Source organism: Tiliqua scincoides, chromosome 13 (assembly GCF_035046505.1).
Source record: "Tiliqua scincoides isolate rTilSci1 chromosome 13, rTilSci1.hap2, whole genome shotgun sequence".
NCBI classification, from domain to species: Eukaryota; Metazoa; Chordata; class Lepidosauria; order Squamata; family Scincidae; genus Tiliqua; species Tiliqua scincoides.
In genome coordinates this window covers 9420353-9439802 of record NC_089833.1, presented here as the reverse complement: position 1 = coordinate 9439802, position 19450 = coordinate 9420353, and the positions used below count along the sequence as shown (strand labels likewise).

Genomic DNA, 19450 nt, shown 5'->3' with positions numbered 1-19450 from the left:
CAGAATTACCGGGCCACTGCAGGAAAAGTCTTGTGCCTGGTCTCTACCGAATGAGTGCGTCAAGGTCAACGCAGCAGGAAGGAAAGAAGGGATGGTGGGATTTTTTAAAAATGTTATGATCATTAATATGTGGGCCACAGCCTCCCATCAGCAGACCAGCACTGCCTTGCTCACGATAAACTGGACATTCATATATTTGAAAGACTGGTAAATGTCAAGATAATTGTAAGATTGGTTGGCAACCTTCAGTCTCGAAAGACTATGGTATAAGCCTACAGCACCCAGTATTCCCAAGCGGTCTCCCATCCAAGTACTAACCGGGCCTGACCCTGCTTAGCTTCTGAGATCATTCCTACAGCTATTAGTAAGGCACTCAACTCTTAACTAATCATGTTGCTCCTCACAAAGAGCACCCTCAGAGGGCAAGATTCAGTTCACAAGAGGTCCATAAATGTCTGCTGAAGGGGCACATTCCCTCACCAGAGCCTGATCAGTCCCCATGAAACCCAGACACAAAGCAAGACAGACAGGAGGCAGTTTGCCCAAAGATATCCCGTATCCAAATAGGACTGGGCTGATTTATTGCCAGGATCCCCTTCAGTCCATTTATTTTTTACTTCCTTATAAAAAGCACAGGCCCAATAGGTTGTGAGCTCTGGACACTGCAAGTAACCCGACTCAGACAGTCAGGTAAGGCTGATGATGCACCATTTAGCCAGGCAATGAGGTTACCTGGGATGCTGGAGATGCAGAGAACATGGGCGTTGCAGACAGTGAATTGATCCATCACCGTGGCAGGCTGGTTGGCATCAATTATCACGACTTTGCTGGTCGTCAAAGTGCTGGTGAGGATCCACACTCGGCTAGATGTGGCATCCATCTCGTGCAGCTCTTTGGTCTGGAGAAGAGTTCAACGCAGAGAAGAGAGAAAGACAAAACACTGAGGTTATCAGGGCTCTTGGAGCACATACCCAATCGCATTGTATTTTTTAACATGCTTTTTAAACAGCTATTTATACCTCCTGCAAGACCACTAATGCGTCATTGACATTCCCTGCATTTATCCAATGAGCAATAGAGTCAAATGGAAAACACTAGTATACACTGAAGAGCATTATGTGGTCGTTGAATAATGGAGTAGAGGAATTGTTTTTCTGTGTATCCAACCCATGTAGCTCAGCAGTAGAGAACACACTTTGCATGCAAAAGGTCCCAGGTTCAATCCCTGGCAGCTCCAGGGAAAAGCCCCTGCTTAAAATCTTGGACCTCTCCTGCTAATTGGTGTAGACAGTACTGAGCTAGATGGAGCAAGATAATTCAGTACAAGGCAACTCCGCATAATTGTAAAAGCAGCTCAGGTAGACACACCTGACATGGAGAAAAGAAGGAATCTTTAAAAATGAATAGATTGTGAGTCTTGATTGCTTTTATCTTGACTTTCCATTATGTGTATGGTATTTTTAAATTTGAATATGTCACAGATTCGTATTTTTATTGTGATTTTTTAAATACATGAGCTGCCTTGGGAACCTTCTGGCTAGAAAGGGCAGGAGCACAAATATTTAAAATGAACAAACAAAAAAATATAATGGACTGCTCTCCTTTCTCACCTTCTTTTTTTCAGGAGATGGGTTACTCTTGCCATTCTCCCCTTCCACCTCTCGGTCGCAAGTTAGAGGGTCACATCCAGGATCTGGTTTCTGTCCATTCCCGGGTTCCTGTTCCACAGGCTTCCACCCTGTCAAGTTGACACCAGCTGCGCACCACAACTGAGAATGCAAAGAAGGGGCTTAGCAGAGGAAGAGCAAATGAGGAATTTGAACATCATGCCCTCAAATACATTTGCGGTCATAATTCTAAGAACACAACACAAGCTCAAAAGAGTGAGCCCAATAAATGTATTCTCAAAGAGAAGCCACATATGTCACAACCACAGGTTCTCCACCGTACAGAGCAATACCGCACAGAATGTGGAACAATGTAGAACTTGATTAATAAATACCTTGGTCTAATCCCCCATTTAATAGCAAGTTTGACAGCCCAAACGTATCCACACTTTCCTGGAAGTAAGCCCCATTTAATGGGACTTACTGCTGAGCAGACACGCATAGGATTGGGGTGCCAATGATCACAACTGGGAACATTTAGAAAGGATGATGTAAGTATCTCTGATTTTTTTCTTCCTGAAGCATAAATTACATATTTGCCGTTGGGGTAAGTACAAGCAACTGAACATAAGAACAGCCCCACTGGATCAGGTCATAGGCCCATCTAGTCCAGCTTCGTGTCTCTCACAGCAGCCCACCAAATGCCCCAGGGAGCACACCAGATAACAAGAGACCTGCATCCTGGTGCCCTCCCTTGCATCTGGCATTCTGACATAACCCATTTCTAAAATCAGGAGGTTGCGCATACACATCATGCGCAACTGGTTCACAAATGCTGGAACAGCAAAGAAAGAAGTGGAAGCTCCTTGTACAGGCTGCTGTGAAATCAAGGAAATGAATGTGCCAAGTACGATAGGGTCAGATCAACCCTGAACAGGGAATGTTACACAGTTATGACATGTCTATGATTTTAAATGGGGAATGATGCACAATTAAGTCAGGATTCTGTGTCATAAAATGGAAAACTGCACAATGAGGAATTACATGCAATAAAGCCAACTGTGAATGTGTTGTACATGAATGCAAGATGGCGATTCTGAGCAATCTTACTGGCTAAGTGTTCCGATCACGCGGTGCAGACTTCAGCATGCAAGGCAGAAATCTCCATGAAAATAAGAAGGGAGGTTTTTGATGTTTACCTTCATGGTTGGGTCCTTTTCCACCAGAGGTCGGCAGTATACAGGCACTGGAACATTCTTCATTCGGTTGTCTTCCTGGCCACCGTTGGGACTCAGCTATCGTGGTAGAGAAGACACAACGCAGTCAACATACAACCGTAACTCAGTGGAAGTTCACCTGCTTTGTACGCAGAAGGTCCCAGGTTCAATCCCTGGCATCTCCTTCTGGATCCTGTCCGAAACCCTAGAGAGTCCATGAAAGTGCTGGTGCTGATTTTGGGCCTTCCGGAAACCTCAGAAAGCCTCCTGAGGGTCAGAGAAGCTGTGTATGGCCTCTCCAGCCCTCAGAAGGGTCTCTGGTCACAACCGGAGGAGAACAGCTGGGCAAATCTGCAGGTTCAGGACCAACAGTGGGGTAAAACCTCGGCTCCTAAACCTGCAGATAAAGAGGCTCCACCTGTACAAATGCTACGGGTTGTTATTTGTCCCAGTGACAGTATCTCTACAGAAGGGCCACTGGTTTGTGGTGAGGCAACAAACATGGATCCTACACTTTCTTTGTGTAGCCTCTGCTCCCTCAAAATTCTGCCTGGGACCCTTAAAGTTTCACCAGCTGGTTGCATCCTTCAAGGCTTTAAAACAATAACAAAAAACAAGTAGAGGGCAGGAGACTCCAAAAGATAAATTCTGCCTCAATCCCAAATGCCATGTTCACCTGTCAATCATTCAATCTCCACTGTAAGGTATTTTATTTTCCCGTTTTTTTAAAAAATCCCGTTGCGTGTATTTATAAAAACACCTCTTAAAAGGCAATTTAAAGAAAAGTTTTAAAAGCAATAAGACGTTTTCCCCCTCCCCAGCTGAAATAGGTTTTCCACTGCATTCATTTTACTGTTAATAGAGTTAATACTGCAAGCAAAAAAGTGATATTATTTTGCAGAAAATGTGTTGAAAATGGATTAAGCCTTAAAGTGTCCGAACCAACTGCTGAAACACTTTGAAAATGAATGGGAAAGCTAAAAAATACTAATGAACTTTCCCTAGAACTGGGTCCCAATATTTAATGGTTGGGCACTCCATTTCTGAACCTTCTTAACATATCCTATAAACTAACTCGTCCTTTGGCACATGCTAGAAAAAAAGCCACTGTAAAAACAATCACACCGAAGACCGCACCAATGTGAAGTACTTCCTGATCCAACAGGAAGTGAGGGAGGGGAGAGAAGAGCCGTCTAACGGTTTCTCGTGCGAAACAGTCTCCCTGAAGCGGGTCCCTCGCAGGAACCTCCCTCGCAGTCAATACAGCCTACCTGCTTGTATTTGGCGGGCAGGCTCCACCCGCAAGCCTGCAAGCGACCGTCGTCATTGCGCACGTGCTCCCGGACCTGGCGGTACTGTTCACGCTTCTGCTCGCGACGCGCGGACGACGTACAGTCACTGAAGAGAGACGCAACAGCATTACTTCGCAATCTATGGTTAGAGGCAAGAGGGAAAAAATATTCCACAGAAGCCTAGGGGCAAAATTGTTGAAGCCAGTGTTACTCCCCTTTCCTTTCAGGGTCACACCTAGCTGGTATTTTACAAGCATGCCCACTTACTGCTCCCCCCCCCCAGAAGCAGTTGGTGGTGACACCATTGTTGGGTGCCTCACTGCTGCCGCCCATCCTCATGATTAGGGGCACCCTGCAAAAATATTTTGCACTGGGCCTCGCAGCTCCTAAGGCCAGCCCTGGGAGCAAAAGGGGAAAAGGCGAGGTGATTGCGAAAGTAGCTGAAGGGTACAGGGTGGCATCTGTGCCCATCCACTGCCTGAGGCCACCTGCCCCACTTTGTCAATAACTCACCAATAATTGCATCTTATTGGTGAATCCTGCAGCTTATCAAAGATCTGGAGCAAAATCTCCATCATTTAGGGATATTACCAGACAAGCACACAAACCTGCACAATAGAGGAGTGTGTCAAAGCAGGATTGCTTCTTATTGTCACTGCTGCACTGTGAGAATAGTGGGGGAGGGGTTTTTTTTTTTTTTACAACCAGGGTATGTAGGGAGGGGGCAGTTCACTATTTCTCCGCATCCCGATTTCAAGCTGAAAATCGTACCCCTGAAATGCTGATTTGAGGGAACTGCTATTTCAGGAGCTGAGCGTTCGTTCAAGGGGGATATTTTGTGCTTGAAAATGATACAGAAAGGAGTGACTTTCCCTCTCTATATGCATTCCAGCCTGTCCTCCTTGCAGCCTGGCCCTTTTTGCAAATAAGAGGCACGTCCAGTTTGAAGTACATCTCCGATGCACCTGTTTGTATGCCTGTGTAGTTTTGCCCTGGGTCACATTTGGTCCCCAGCAATAACAACCATCAGTAATTTAGCTCTGTTGAATTTTGTTTACGGAACTGGGATATTGCTATATAATTCTACCTTCCTTAAAACATTCTGGAAGTCTTCTCCTTTCTCACGGGACAAACACACGTTCTCTGTGCGCGTATTTGAAGAGATGACTACTTCCTAAAAACGTGCTTCCTTTAAAACAATGAAAGCTCAGGTTTTCTGGGTATGGAACTACAGACGATTGTGGAATATTTACAGCATGACCTACATGCTGGCAAGCTTTAAAGCCATATTTTTGGTTCCTGCCAAGCCACTAGCAGAAGCACCGTGGGACCTGCAGCCAAAGCAGTCAGTGACTGACTCACTCTTCTGGGAAGAACTCAAGGGTACGACTCCCGGCGGAGATCTGGCACATAGTGTGGCTCCGGCGCTGGCTAAATCCAGCGGCCGTTGGAGATTTATAGTGAATGTTCATCGACGGGTAACTTCTCTTTGCAGGCGGAGGACTGGAAGAGGAGCTGAACAGGCGGCTGAAGCTGGAGAGAAAGAGGAAGGCAAGGCAGGCTGGGTTCTGAATCATTATCATGCAAGTAAGTAGTATAGTCCACCCTTTTTATCCGCAGGGAATCTGTCCCAGGATCCCTCCCCCATGGATATGCAAACCTATAGTCCCTTCCAGTTTGCTCGTCAAACCAGAAGTGGCTTCCCCCCAGTATCAGCGGCATCCATGAGGAGTCAAATCCCCGGATGCCGGATAAGCGGATATTGGGGGTACGCTGTACAGATTATATACCTGGATTTTCCTCCTTCTTTTAATTTATTTTGCCTAAAATTAGCCCCTCTTAGACTTGTCACAAAACAATTTTATTGTACTACACCTTCTAAGCACTTTGCACATCTCTTGAAAAACAGAGAACAGATTCCCGGTAGTCCCATTCTGTTCAAAATTGCAGAAATCTTTAAGCCATCTCCATTCCTGTTCAGTCCTATTCAATCAATACTTTCCTCAGTTTACCCATCTGCTTTCCCTGTGGTCACTTTACCTTTCAGTCTCATTAATGGATTTTTGCTTCTGGGTAAGTGGGCGGTGGGATATATTTGGAAGAAAAGGCTCAAGGGTAAAGAATTAATTAATTCTTTAATTAATTAAAGAGCAAAGAATTAAATGCCCTCGCCCACTGTGCTACTTCCCCAATCTTCAAAGCAGGGAGCAATAGATAAATAATAAAATTGGTAAACGTTTGCTGTCTTGCATGTACCTAAGTCAGAGTTTCCACAGATAGTAAGGTGGTAAAACTGTTCGTACACTTCACAGTGCAGGTAGACAGTCACATGGCTGCATGTTTCCCAAAGGGGGGGGAAGCAATCAAGCACCCAAAAACTAGAAGAAGGTTAAGCTATTACTCTTCTCTCTGGTATGCTAGTTTTCTCAATGCAGGGATTTTTGAAATGGGGCCCTGCATTCCCCCACCTGTAGTCCCGATTGCTACAGTCTTGTCAATTAGCACATCACATGAGGTTAATATGAACTGGGCTTAAACGACAAGTACTTACAAGGCTTTCACTCTTATCCAAAAGACACATCTTCTAATCTGGAAAACCTTTTCCTTAATCCCAGATGTGAGAGCAACCCACTGTAACACCCCACAATGTTGTCGATCTTTAGTTTTTTTTTATTCTTAGATGTTCATGCATTCCCCTGCTCTGATAATAGAAGGCACAACTAGCCCGATTCACATATATTAAAAGAAAAAGGCAAACAGCACAGATTGTCCCATGGCAGTGGTGTTACCCCTTCTCACATTCATCATGTTATTCCCTTTTCACCACGAAAACTGGACATTTCATGCAACAGACTTCATTACAACCAACTTTTCACTTTTAAATCTCCATAATCAAGCACATTACTTACAACTGCCAAATAGTAGATTTTTTCTTCTCTTGGACAGAAGGATGTTCCCGGGAGGCCCTGAAGACAAATATTACAATTAAATGGCATACTGCAAAGAGACGGTCCCTTTCTGTTCCATTCCACCAGATCGATGTCCACACCAGTGGCAAAGAGTTCCAGAGGGGTAGCCATGTTATTCTGCAGCAGCGGCAACAACCAACAGGCTTACAGCACCATAAACTCTAACCATTTTATTTCAGCCTGGATCACTGTACACCTCATTTGAGGATAAAGAGGTTCATCTGAGAAGCCAAAGTTTCAACTGTATTTAACAAAGTCTTTAATCACAAAAATATCTGTACCAAGGTAACCAAAACATTGTGCCAAGAAAAAGTGAATTCTATGACCAGTGGAAATGATGCAAATGTACAACTAATGCCACAGTTTTGCAAATTTTATTGAGATTTCGCTATTTATAGGGAAGGGGCAAGGATCTACTTGTTTCTGCTAAGATTGGAGATTTCACCAGTCATTGTCTACCTACCTCCAAGTCTACACTGACAGCAATAAGAATGCTGAAATCAGATTGTGTGGGGAACTATGGAATACTCAAGCGTTTGATTATAGAGAGTAGGACCTTGCTGTTTTCTAATTAGGAGAGAGAGAGAGAGAGAGAGAGAGAGAGAGAGAGAGAGAGCGAGAGCGCTGAGATAGTGAGGATGCTGGATTTCATTTACTTATCTTTAGGGATCTTTATTTCACTTTTTCTAAGGCTAAAAGTCTCACAAGGCAGTGTACAATATAAATGAAACACAACCAAAAATAAAAGGACATTATCAAAAGTATATATTATACTTTTATACTAGACATTATATAAGCAGGAGAAGAACACTAACAGCATAACAGAATAAAGCAATGTTCAAATCCAGCAGAAACCAACAAGCAAAATCTGGCATCAAAACAGTGATCAACCACTGACAGTATGCAATGGTGAAAACCCTTTTGGAAAAAAAAATAGGTCATAAGCACCCATTTAAAAACAAGGAAGGTGGAGATCTGACAATCTTTCCAGGGAGTGCAATCCAAAATTGGGTGCCACCACTGAAAAAATTCCTGTCCCTGGTTCCTGCAAATAACCTTGTGTCCATGGCAGGCCAGACAGCAGTGCTTGCATGGCAAAGCTACATGCCATGCCACGCCACTGGTGTAACTAGAATTTGTGGAGCCAAACTCATACAGAATTTGAGAGACCCGCCTCAACTCTTTATAACGTTCTCACTCGAAACCCCTTTACCTGATCATTTCTGTCCACCTAACCGCTTCTTGCAGCTCCATCAACCTTTCCTTGTATTGGTTTCTCTCCATCAAGACACGGGCCATCTCCACGCGGGTGAAGCGACGTCGCTGGGCTATGGGGATGTTGTCCTGCAGGGGGGAGGAGGATGGCTTCAACCAATGGGAAATGGAAGGGGACTGAGGTTAGTACAGTGTAAGCCAGAAGATTAAAAGGCACAAAGGACTTTTCTTTCATTCCATTTCCCCCAGTGCCCCAGATGTTTTCCAAGAGAATCTAGCAATAACCTCATTTAGCAAGGAAAACATCACAAAGGATTAACAAAAAGCTAATCAGATAATGTAGCAGGTCTAACCAGCTGCCTTTTAGGAGTGAGCTGTTAATATGGGTTAGTTAACACATATTAAACTCATGCATAGGCAATCTTAAAAGAATCCTAACTGTGCAATGCAACACAAAAGAGGTGGATTAACTTAAGAGTGAAGACAGAAGTAATATTCTTTTCAGTGGGGCCACAGCAGTTTCTTCACAAACTTGGCTTTGAAGCATGCCATAGACACGATCATGTCTTGCAAGCTGAAGACTGGAGGAGGTTTCTATCTTGCCCTTCTCTGCTTGCCTAATGCTTCAGATGGGCTGACCACATTTCTCTTGAAAATATTTTAGAGGCATATAGGCATTTTTATGCATATACATTTTCAGTACCCAAAATATAATCAGAGACACTTTAAAACCATATTTCAAAATTGCTCTAGGGACCGGAGTGTGGAGGTGTGTTGTGACATCACTGGCACTAGGCAATGCATGCCTGCCACACCGGACTTTTACCCCATATGCTGGAATCTTGCAGAATTTTTGTTGTTGTTGCTGCTCAAAAACAGAGTTACATATGCGCATTATCAGGGCAGCAAAAGTGTGCGCAAACTACCTCCGCCACACTTAAAACATTACATATTGTCTTCACCCTAAGCTCAAAAAGAGAAAACGTAATTCTGGATCTAAACTAAAGCTAAGGTTGCCCACATGGGCGTACCAACCATGTTAGGAAGCAGGAAGCACATTGCTAGCTCACGTGGATTAAAATTAGCCTGCTTTTCTGCCCGGAGAAGTTCAACAGTACGAGTAGTGGATGACGGAGGAAAACAGCTTCTACTCATCACGGAAGGGAAGCTTGCCTCCTCTTACCTAGCAAGGCCAAGCTTACCTGATCCCACTCATCATCTGGAGGATTCCCTGGGGGAGATCCCACTGACCACTGAGCAGCATGGAGAGAAGGACAGGTTCGAAACACAGCCCCTTCCACCTATCCAAAGACCTAGTGCTAAAGGGTACTAGGCTATGGACTGAGAGACCAGGATAAGCACTATGGAGTAGCTAGAAGATATTTAGGAGCAGGCCCTCCATATTCCCATTCACAGGTTATAAAGCTGGAGGGAATGGTATTTTGATGATTTGGGGACAGAATGTCAATGGGGCAAAGGATTTGTTCCATTCATTCCTTAAAGCACTCTTTTCCATAATTACAGCTCCCTGTTTCTGCCCTCATTCCAATGACATGGTCCCAAAGCTGAATTAGAGTGAGGGAAGGAGCAAGAAGCACTTCATGAGTTGGAATATGGTAACTAGAGTTATTCCTGCCACTGGTTACTACACATCCAGAGGGTCAAACAAGTATGTGTTTTGGAGTCATGGGTCAATGAGGAAATATACCCTCCCCAACCAAAAAACCCTCCTTCCCCAGGCATTTGAATAATGTAATATACCAATTCTGTACAGAGATAGCTGCTTACATCCTCCACCTCTTCTTTGGGCTCTCGTCGGGCGATAATCACTTCTGATTTCACTCTAGAAAAAAAAGGTACAGGAAACACAAACAAGGCAGGGGGTTACATGGCAGCAATCCGTACAGGGTCCTGAGTTCCCAGGTCAGCCACTTTGACAGAAGAGGGAGGGCGCTTCAGCTCCAGTTCCCAAAAGTGGCTGGCCATATTGCCACAGATTCTACTAATTCTATTCCACTTTTGTGTCTAGGTAGATAGCAGGGGAGGAAAGCCGTGTCAGGTTAGATGGACTAGCTCTGGATCTAGTCTCAGTCCCTGACACCAGACTGGAGCCTGCATATGCCATCTGGGAGACCTAAGAACTAAAGAACCTGGAGAAAGAGATCCTAGAGGATCAGTGTCTAAATCCCTTAAAGCAGTGGTTCCCAAACTGTGGTTCTGGGACCCACCAGTGGGTCGTTACCCAATTTTTCGTAGGTTGCAAAACTAATAAGGCAGATTAGGCTGTGTGCATCAAGGGTTAAACAACCTGCTACTTGGGGGGGGGAGCACTGCTACCCAATCACCATTATAGCCACAGAGGTTTGAACAGCTGGTAAAGTGAAACTTTTTAGCATTGGGACCCCCCCTAAAAAAAAATTGGGGAACCACTGCTTTGAAGAATCAGCTCTTTACATCCCATGAACCTTGTGTTTCTCTAAGCCTCAACATAAGCGTCAGGAAAGATGTGACAAAGCGTAGAAAGAGTGCAGGATTCAAAACCAGAGGGCTGGCCCTTCAAAAGCTCTCCACTATCCAGAAAGGGAGGATGAGCCTTGGGGGGGGGGATAGTCTGGGCCTGGAAGTATTTAAGTCCTCATTCCACAGCTGGCTCCTCTTGGAGCAAGTAACTCACTTGAGCTCTCCATGGTCTTGAAGCCCTGGCTTTCATTGTAGGCTCTCAGTTCTAGGACAGGATTCTCAGGGGCTGGATTTGGCGCATTGGCCCCTGGCTGTATCCTTCATTCATCATTTATTCTTTCCAAGGGATGCAAACGTGACAATTAAATCTAAACAGGTGGACTTTGCTATCAGTGTAACAGGAAAGGACTCAGCCTAGCTTCAGGTTGAAAATACTTCGCAGCCCAAAGAAGGACACAAGACCTCCTCATTGGACTACAGTAGTCATGCTGAATGCTGACCCAATCCCAAATCCAATGTTTGAAAAAAAAGAGGGCCAATTTGGATTGTGAGCATGGTTCTGGAGGTGCCACGGACCACTGCTCTGATCAAAATAGGATGGACACATGCACAAACACCACATAGTTGCCTTTAAGTTAAAAATGAATTTTGCAGGAGATGATCACAGATTCCTTGGATCACGTCTGGCCCTAAAGAACTCTTGTCTAGGTGCCTCCGGACGAGAAGCTTCTTGGGCAGGGGTAGGACACTCACTTTTTCAGCTCCTCCTCGAGTTCCTTGATTCTGGCCTCCATTTTGGTTTTTGCTTGCTTGGCTGCTTCAAGCTCTCCTTTCAGCACCTCCTGCTCTCCAGTGAGTTGATCCACCTTGGCAATTAAGTCATTCTTCACAATGTTCAAAGCATTTCTTCGGGACAGTGAAAGACACAGAGTGCATTTAGTTCAGTAGGCATAGCTATTCAGCAACAGAAGAGTGGGGTGGGGGCTCAAGTGTTCAAGGAGCAACTTCAAACCTAAATGCTTATGTTCAGTTAGAGGGGGACGCTTACTAAACCAGATGCAAAAAAATCTCAGGAGCTCAGAGACAAGCCAAATCATAACCAACTTTCCAGCCCTGACACATGCTGCATCCTGCAGTTGGGTGGCAGTCACAGAGGCCACTTTCTCTTCTGCTCCATTCCTCTCCTACTTTTCAGAGCTATCAAGCAGGAGGAGCCCTGGCAGATGTACCACCAGGTCAGGGGGGCAACAGCTGTGGCGGCACTTGGACACTGCTACAGGCTCTGGGAAGTCTCAGGCACCAGAAATCCCTGGTGCATTTGCAATCCTGGAAAAATGATAAATGCTTGCCCAAACTCACCCAAAAGTTGATCCTACGCTCTTAGGGGGGTTCCTCGAGACACAGCCTTCCTGCCCCTCCCACCCAGCAAAACTACACCCACAACTATCTCGAGAATAAGCATGGTTCCTTACTTCGTTTCCAGGAGTTGTCTGTTCTCCATCAACAGATTCCCCACTTCTTTGCCCATTCCTGGGGACGGAAGAGAAAACAAATAATAAAAGAGGCCACCCAAGCTTGAACTGCCTGCTTTAGAAAGGGAACCTGATGCTTTTCTAGATAACTTTTGTTTAGGAGGAAGAGGAGGTTTGGATGAGGGAGCCTGACTGCTACATGGTCTGCTGCGCAGAACAAGTGACTCCCATCAAGTGACTCCCATCCTGCTGGAATCCTGGAAGTGGGGCACAAACTCCTTGCTGTAGCAACCTCTGTAAATACAGACTTATCCATTCACTCAAGGGCAGACTTCTACCTAAGATGACCATGCAGGCTCATGACATTTTGCTTCCTGAAATGAATCATCAAACAGCAACCCCCTCCCCTCCTTTCCGCCTCGTTTCTATTAAAACCACACCGCTAATTCCTTCCTTCTTGCAATTCTCTGCAAATCTCTCTCCCTTTATTCCCTTTCTACTAGACTGGGAAAAGGAGAAGCAGCAAGGTGCCATTTTGCCATCTTTTCTACACAGACCATCCATGGGGAGACGGTCCCTGGCTAGATGACTGTCATGACAGCCCCATGAAATGGCTGCCAGAAGCAGCCCACTCAACCTGCTTTATAGTAGAGTTGACCCCAGGAGACGAGCAGAAGAAACCGTTGCACTAAAGATTATTCTTGAATCTAAATACTGATGACTTTTGTAATCCATGCATTGTGTACACCAGGGGTGCTCAATAGGTGGATCGCGATCTACCAGTAGATCGCGAGGCAAAATGAGTAGATCACGGAGTGCCGACCCCCCCCCTTCAGGTGCCTCTGGGAGGAAACGCCGGGAGTAAGGCCCATTGTACTCAATGGGCCTTACTCCCAGGTAAGTGTGGCTAGGATTGCAGCCTCACAGCCTAATCCTAGACATGTCTACTCAGGAGTAAGTCCTGTTATACTCAGTGGGGCTCAAGGTACACCAACATACATTGTACACATAAATGTTATATGTTATGATGGCGCGAACATTGTAAAAAAAACTCTGGTAGATCTCCGGGCCTTGCTGGGTTTCAAAGTAGCTCTCGAGCCAAAAAAGTGTGAGCACCCCTGGTGTACACTGAGACTGGATTACTGTAATTAACTCTGTGTGGGACTACCCTTGAAGACAATGTAGAGTGTGGCTGCACAAGTGTGACGAGGGCCTAGCAGTTTGATTTGGGCATGCCGCTGACGAACCAGCTTCACAGGTTGACGGCCCAGTTCAACAAATGCTCCTGAACGCCCCGTGCAAATCTAAACCAATCAGGCTCTCTGGGCACCTGGTGGTAGAGGGAAAATCTAACTTGTGATGGATCTGTTCTCAAGTTCCAAGGAGAAGGCAACTTTGCAAAACAAAAATGGCAACAAAAACCCACCCAAATCTAGATGGTGCCCTGGAAAAAAAATTGCCCTGTGAATTCACGACTTGGTGCGTATAGCTATACACCATGCAAACGTGTACCATTAACAGAGCTAAATGTTTTATTTGTTCCCAGTGATGCTTTGTGGGCACAGAAGCAACCACAGCAGTGCTATAGTACACAAGAGTCCAGGTATGGACCAGGTATGGGTCCAGATATGGAGCTACACAAGGGTCCTGGCAGGAGAGCCAGGGTGGTGTAGTGGTTTGGGAGGTGGACTTGGACCTGGATGATCCAGGTTCAAATCTCTCCTCAGCCACAAAGCTTCCTGGGTGACCTTGGGCCAGTCACTTTCTCTCAGCCTCACCTACCTCACAGGGTTGTTGTGAGGACAAGAAGGAGGGGAGGAGCAGCTGCGTAAACCGCCCTGAGCTCTTTGGAGGAAGGGCAGTATAAAAATGTGAAGAAAAAAAATGTATGTTACAAACCACCTTCTAGTGCTTGGAGCATCTTTTCTTTTATTCCGCCAGGTAAACTGCTTGATGAATTGTTTTTGTTGAAAAAAAAGATATATAAATTTTGCAGTAAAATAAAAGTAATAATAATAATGTCACCTGTTGAAAATACAATAGGGCTTGGTGCCTTAGTTTGTACCCTCCATGCAAACTGTCCTGAACCCTTCTGCGAGGAATACGGGCACTTCTGAAAACGGAGGGATCTCCTTGTAGCTTGTTTAGTCCCAGCCATGCCAAATGGTGTCTGGATTCTCAGTGCCTTGTTCTCACAAGCTTTTCGCTATGGCTGGAAAAAACTAACGTTTTCAACAGGAGGCCAATCTGGTCCTCGTGGGCTGAAACTTAGGGAGGTCAAGAGGGGACAGAGCAGAAGAGGAAGTGCGGAGGAGAGCGGTGCTCCAGCCCATCGCTTTCCCCTCCACCACACTTCCTGTTACACTCCGTTCCCATCTTTTCTTCCAAATTCAGGGAGCATTAAAAGCAGCAGCTGTAGCAGCAGGTGCATCACTGAGTACTGGAGGGCAACGTCTGACTAGAAGAGAGCTAGGGGACCTGAGATGCTTGGGAGAAGCAGTGGAGAAGGAGGGCAACAAGGTGGGTATAGACAGTAACAGACCACCATGCTAATCTGTTACCTGAGACAACCAGCTCAGTCTGTCTCATGGGTGAGCCAGCCTTGAGTACTGATTTTCCCTCATTTCAGGTTGTAGAAAAACTCCAGAAGCACCAGTGTCTAACCCCGAAGTTGTACACCCATGCTTCCTTTCCACACTCAGTCTTCCATTTCACACTAGGCAGACAAACATTTTGTTGTTTGTTTTAAGGAAAATCACACACACACACACACACACACACACAAAGACAAACCGTGGCAGCTTATGAGAAGCGGGAGCACATCACGACATACTTAGGCAGTACATGGAACTTCTTCCCACAATGAGATGGGATGAGTATGTGGTGGCAAAGACAAGTGCCCAGCAAAATGGAACAAAAAACGAAAATAAAAACCAAAATGGCAAAGATCAAAATGACAGGAGGAGATGAATCACTTCTGATGTTTCAGACGGCGTGTGGTCTGCATGTCCCGCTACGGCTAAGTACGAAAAGTCAGAGCTACGTTGGCTGTCGGGATTAAAACTCCAGCATATTTGCAAACTATAGGCTGTTTCGTGCATTCCGTGGCAGCAGGCCCAGGGCTTACCAGCGAGTAAAGGTTCAAGAGGGAGCTCCAGCCAATCCCAGCCCCCGAATTTGTGTTCCTGCATGATATATGAACTTCTTACATTCACATATTACACTTTTGTTTAACACTCGAAATACAGTACACTTGGAGGAAAAAATCTGAAATAATGAAGTGATTTTTAAATTTGGGAACGGGAAGGGGGGAATTAGTAGCATCCTGACTTCTCCTTATATATGGGTGGAAAAATATTTCTCCTCCACAAGGGTGGAAAAATATTTCGATTTTAAGATACTGACATCAAATTTTAGGGGCCTGGTTAATGGGGCTCCTGGAAATTTTCTAGTCTTGAATTCCAGATCCCCAAATCATAGAGATTCAATGCTTGAAGATGCTGCTGCTTTAAAATAAATGAAGCCCAAAGCCTACAGGATATATGTTGAAATCTCTTGCTCTTCCCCAAAGCTATGAAGAGTGGAATAATTTATATAAAATAAGCAAGACTTAGTCTATTTTGTAATTTACCTAGAATTAAATTTTTTCCTTGCACAGAATTCTGATTTGTTTTCAGAATACATGTAGCATTGAGTTAAGTCTATTAAACTAAAACCAACCCAGCAATGATCTGCATTTTTTTGTTTAAAAGCACATGGTTTGGTCACCCTGGTGTTGCTGTAAATGCGGGCTGGATAAGACATTACTGAATGCTCCTTGTCTGTAGAAAGTTAGAATGTCAGGGAGAAAAGCTTTAGTTTAGTCTTTCTAAGCTCGATGTGCCATTTTATTATACCAAGTGATTTCTAAATAATGGTTTATTTAGAGGATTATTTATTAGTGTTTTGAATTGTTTTTTGAAACCTGGAATAATAGAAGGTACACCAGTTCCCTAAGCAACTCAAGTGAGATACTTTTGAGCCAGTTGCGCAGAATCTGCCCATCAAGGACATCTTCTTGTTGCTTTCCTATTGTAACAGTTCTTTAAAATAAAATAAAAAAACAACCAGGGACGCGACTCATTTCACAGCCACGGCCCTTGACCTGCATCTTACAGGCAGCTGAAACATCAAAGTGATTAACAACCCCAGACAGGACAGCGTATCTCCCAAACGATGGCCATGGAAGAACTGTCTACTGCTTCCCAACAAGACAACATGATCACCACCACAGAGACAAAGTAAAATAATAATAATTTTTTTAAAAGACCAGAGAAATCGCCCCAAAAAGCATGATGAGATGTTGAGTGAGTGAACAGGAAAGGGGAGAAGGGAACACCCATATGTTTAAAAATGGCCTTCGCCTTACCAAAGAAATCGTCCCGTACTATGAAAATCATTCCATATGAGAAAAGAGGAAGGGGAGGAGCAGAGGGACAGAAAGAGGAGGAAAGAAAGGGGGAGAGAGAAAAGAGAGCAGCCATTAAATACCAAATCTGTACATAGCAAAATGATGATGCACCTTCGGAGCATGTATAAGCATGGAGATTCAATGTGTTTCGGGAAAACCTCTCTAAGTTTTCCCTCTGCTCCAGCTTAGTAGGAAGGGAAATAGGGCCCGATTTTGAAATGAGTTGATCTAGGATTAGTTTTTTTCTGCTCTAGAGGATCCACAGATCCACCCCTATGGCAAGTAACCAAAAAGATAACATGGATAAGGGAAGAGTCAAACACAACAGGAGAGAACAGTTTTGGACAAAGGGACTGTGGAAAGCATTGCTTCTGTTTTCCAACTTTCCGATTTGAAATGTCTTCTCTAATGTTCCTCTGGTAGAATGTTGTCCATGAACAGACAGAACTCAGAGTGCTGTACTACCTTCTGGACCAATTTATTTCTGCATACCTTTTTGTGCCCCAAAGTTTGTGCTGAGACAAGCTACTCAGAGCCCCTATGCAATTTCCCAGCACCGGTGCAGCCACAATGCGGCCCTGAGGTAAGGGAACAAATGTACCTATACCTTGAGGAAGCCACTGTGACTGCCTCTCCCACCACAGGACGCAGCGCACGCCCCACCGGCATGGCTGCACTGGCACTGGAAAATTGGATGGGATTGGGCCCACAGGCTCCAAGATTCTACAAGAGTCTTTGCTGCTTCATGGCTAACCTTTCGGAATTCAGTCATCGGTAATCTTGGGTTGATAGCCAATCAAGAAGTGCCAAACTAAACAAGTTGCATGTTCTGTTTTCATTGCAGATCCCCCCCCATTCCCTTTTCAATGTTGGATGTCTTTTTCACTGTTGGTTTAAGCAACATACCCATCTGAAATAACATCTCCAACTTGGCCATTATGAATATTTCCACTGCAGGGTCAACTCTAATCCTGACAGGCAAAGGTCCATCAGGGAGAGAAGCAGGAGAACCAAGAGAGGCCCTGATCCCAGGAATGAAGTCCTGATGCTCCAGTTCTGGCCATGAAATCAATGTGTACATCCAAGGAGACGTGTTCGAGGGGAACAAAAACTGGGCATCAAGATGATTGCAAACCCATCTTTGCACCCAGGTTGAATGAAAAATGAGTCCCTTGGATAAAACTACTTGTCTGTCATTCCCATGTGTCACAAGCAATAGACTTAAAGAGCATTCTTGATGTGAAGACAGCCAGAACTCAGCACTGAAAGTACCGAAGACCCTTCAGTACTATTCAGAACAGAGAATGAAACTGAAAGAATGCCCTGGTTTGCTACCAGAGGAAAAAAATGCAAGGAGACAGAAGGACGCTACAGCTCCTCTCTCCTCATTCCAAGAGCGCTCCCTTGCTCAGGCAGGAAAGGAGAAAGGGCAGCTCTTGCAGGGGGTTCCACTTAATCAATAGTAGGCCCAATGTTGAAGTGCAGGTCTCAGCAGAGGCGACCCCTTGACACCAGTCCTTCACATAGCTCTTGTATACCTGCATCCAGCTGACATATATGCTGCGTCTCTCAATACGTTTCATTGCTACTCCTCATCCCAGGCTATAAGTCAACCAATGTAATACACAACACAAAAGTGGTTCTGATTGGGTTCATACTAGTTTGGCTCTTGGTCTGACCCAATCCAACCAACAAAAAAAAAATGTTCTGGTGCTTCAGAAGTTAGACCTATCCTTGGATATATTTCAAGTGCTGATTCCAAAAATGGCGTCAGTTTTGTCCTACCGGTTTTAGTTTTGAAGACACACATTTCATAGATTCAATTGGATTTTGAAGGTTGTCCGTCAAAATCCCGCTGAATCTCCAAAACTAAGGCTGATCAGGCAAAACTGATTCCATTTTTAGAATCAGCACCCCATACACATCCAAGGATGTCTTTTAAGGCACCAAAATGTGTGTTGGGCTGTGAAGCAACATGTTTTAACGCTGCACTTGCAAGAATTATTGCTGCATCATCCATTGTCTTAAGTCTAGTTGCTTAAGGACAGCTTAACTATTAACAATAGCACTGAGGATAGAGAAGTAGGGAGCAGAGATTCAGCATGGGAAATAAAACTGTCTTACACCAAAGTTCTACCATAATACCACCAGTCAACGCTTGTTGGGGTTCCTTGACTCTGGAATGACTCCAGCCACGCAGGCTGGCCACTGGTTGCTCCGGGGCTTTGTTGAACTACAAAGCCTTCTGGGTCAGGCTGGAAGTTTTCTCCAGGGGTGACAATAGTATCCCCTGTGTTTGGTTCTTTAGTATTTTCACTCCTGATTTCCAGTTCCTTGTGCTCATGTGACAGCTGCCTAATGTTCAGAGCTGCAGGTGTGGCTTAAGGGAGCTTAGTGGGATGCTAAATGTCGCCGATCAATCCCCTGCTTCCTTTCCCAGTAGCCGGGTAGCCCAAGCTTGAGCTGCCCAGAGCTGCAGGACCCGGCGGCTCCACGGAGGGCATGGGTAGGCTCCTCGGGAGAAGGGGACATTCGCCCCCTTCCCCCGAGTAAGGGAAGCAGCCCCGCAATGGGGCTACTCACTTTAGCGGTGACTGCTTGGTCGCCGCTAAAGTGAAGGCACTCATGTAGGGCGAGCAGCACTGCCTGAGTGCCCTGGATCCTGCGGAGCTCATCTCCGTGGATATGCCTCTCCCCGCCCCCGACATGCCCCCCCAAGCCCCCAGCCACGCCCCCTCCCCCGGAACGCCTCGACCACGCCCCTGACC

At 45.2% G+C, this 19450-nt stretch overlaps 1 protein-coding gene across 3 annotated transcripts in view; it reads right to left on the bottom strand.

The window, feature by feature from the left end:
* The window catches only part of MAPK8IP3 (mitogen-activated protein kinase 8 interacting protein 3), a 59647-nt gene that overhangs the window by 10753 nt on the left and 29444 nt on the right, over positions 1-19450 (bottom strand). For 2 of the 3 annotated variants that reach the window (XM_066640361.1, XM_066640363.1), the window contains exons 10-20: positions 16641-16658; positions 12233-12290; positions 11514-11666; positions 10062-10143; positions 8299-8429; positions 7026-7082; positions 5479-5649; positions 4096-4222; positions 2807-2902; positions 1611-1769; positions 733-898 (exon numbers count right to left, since the gene is read on the bottom strand). In XM_066640361.1, the coding sequence (XP_066496458.1) occupies positions 733-898; positions 1611-1769; positions 2807-2902; positions 4096-4222; positions 5479-5649; positions 7026-7082; positions 8299-8429; positions 10062-10143; positions 11514-11666; positions 12233-12290; positions 16641-16658 (1218 nt within the window). The remainder of the gene's footprint in view (positions 1-732; positions 899-1610; positions 1770-2806; positions 2903-4095; positions 4223-5478; positions 5650-7025; positions 7083-8298; positions 8430-10061; positions 10144-11513; positions 11667-12232; positions 12291-16640; positions 16659-19450) is intronic. The other variant, XM_066640362.1, reaches the window with a different exon arrangement.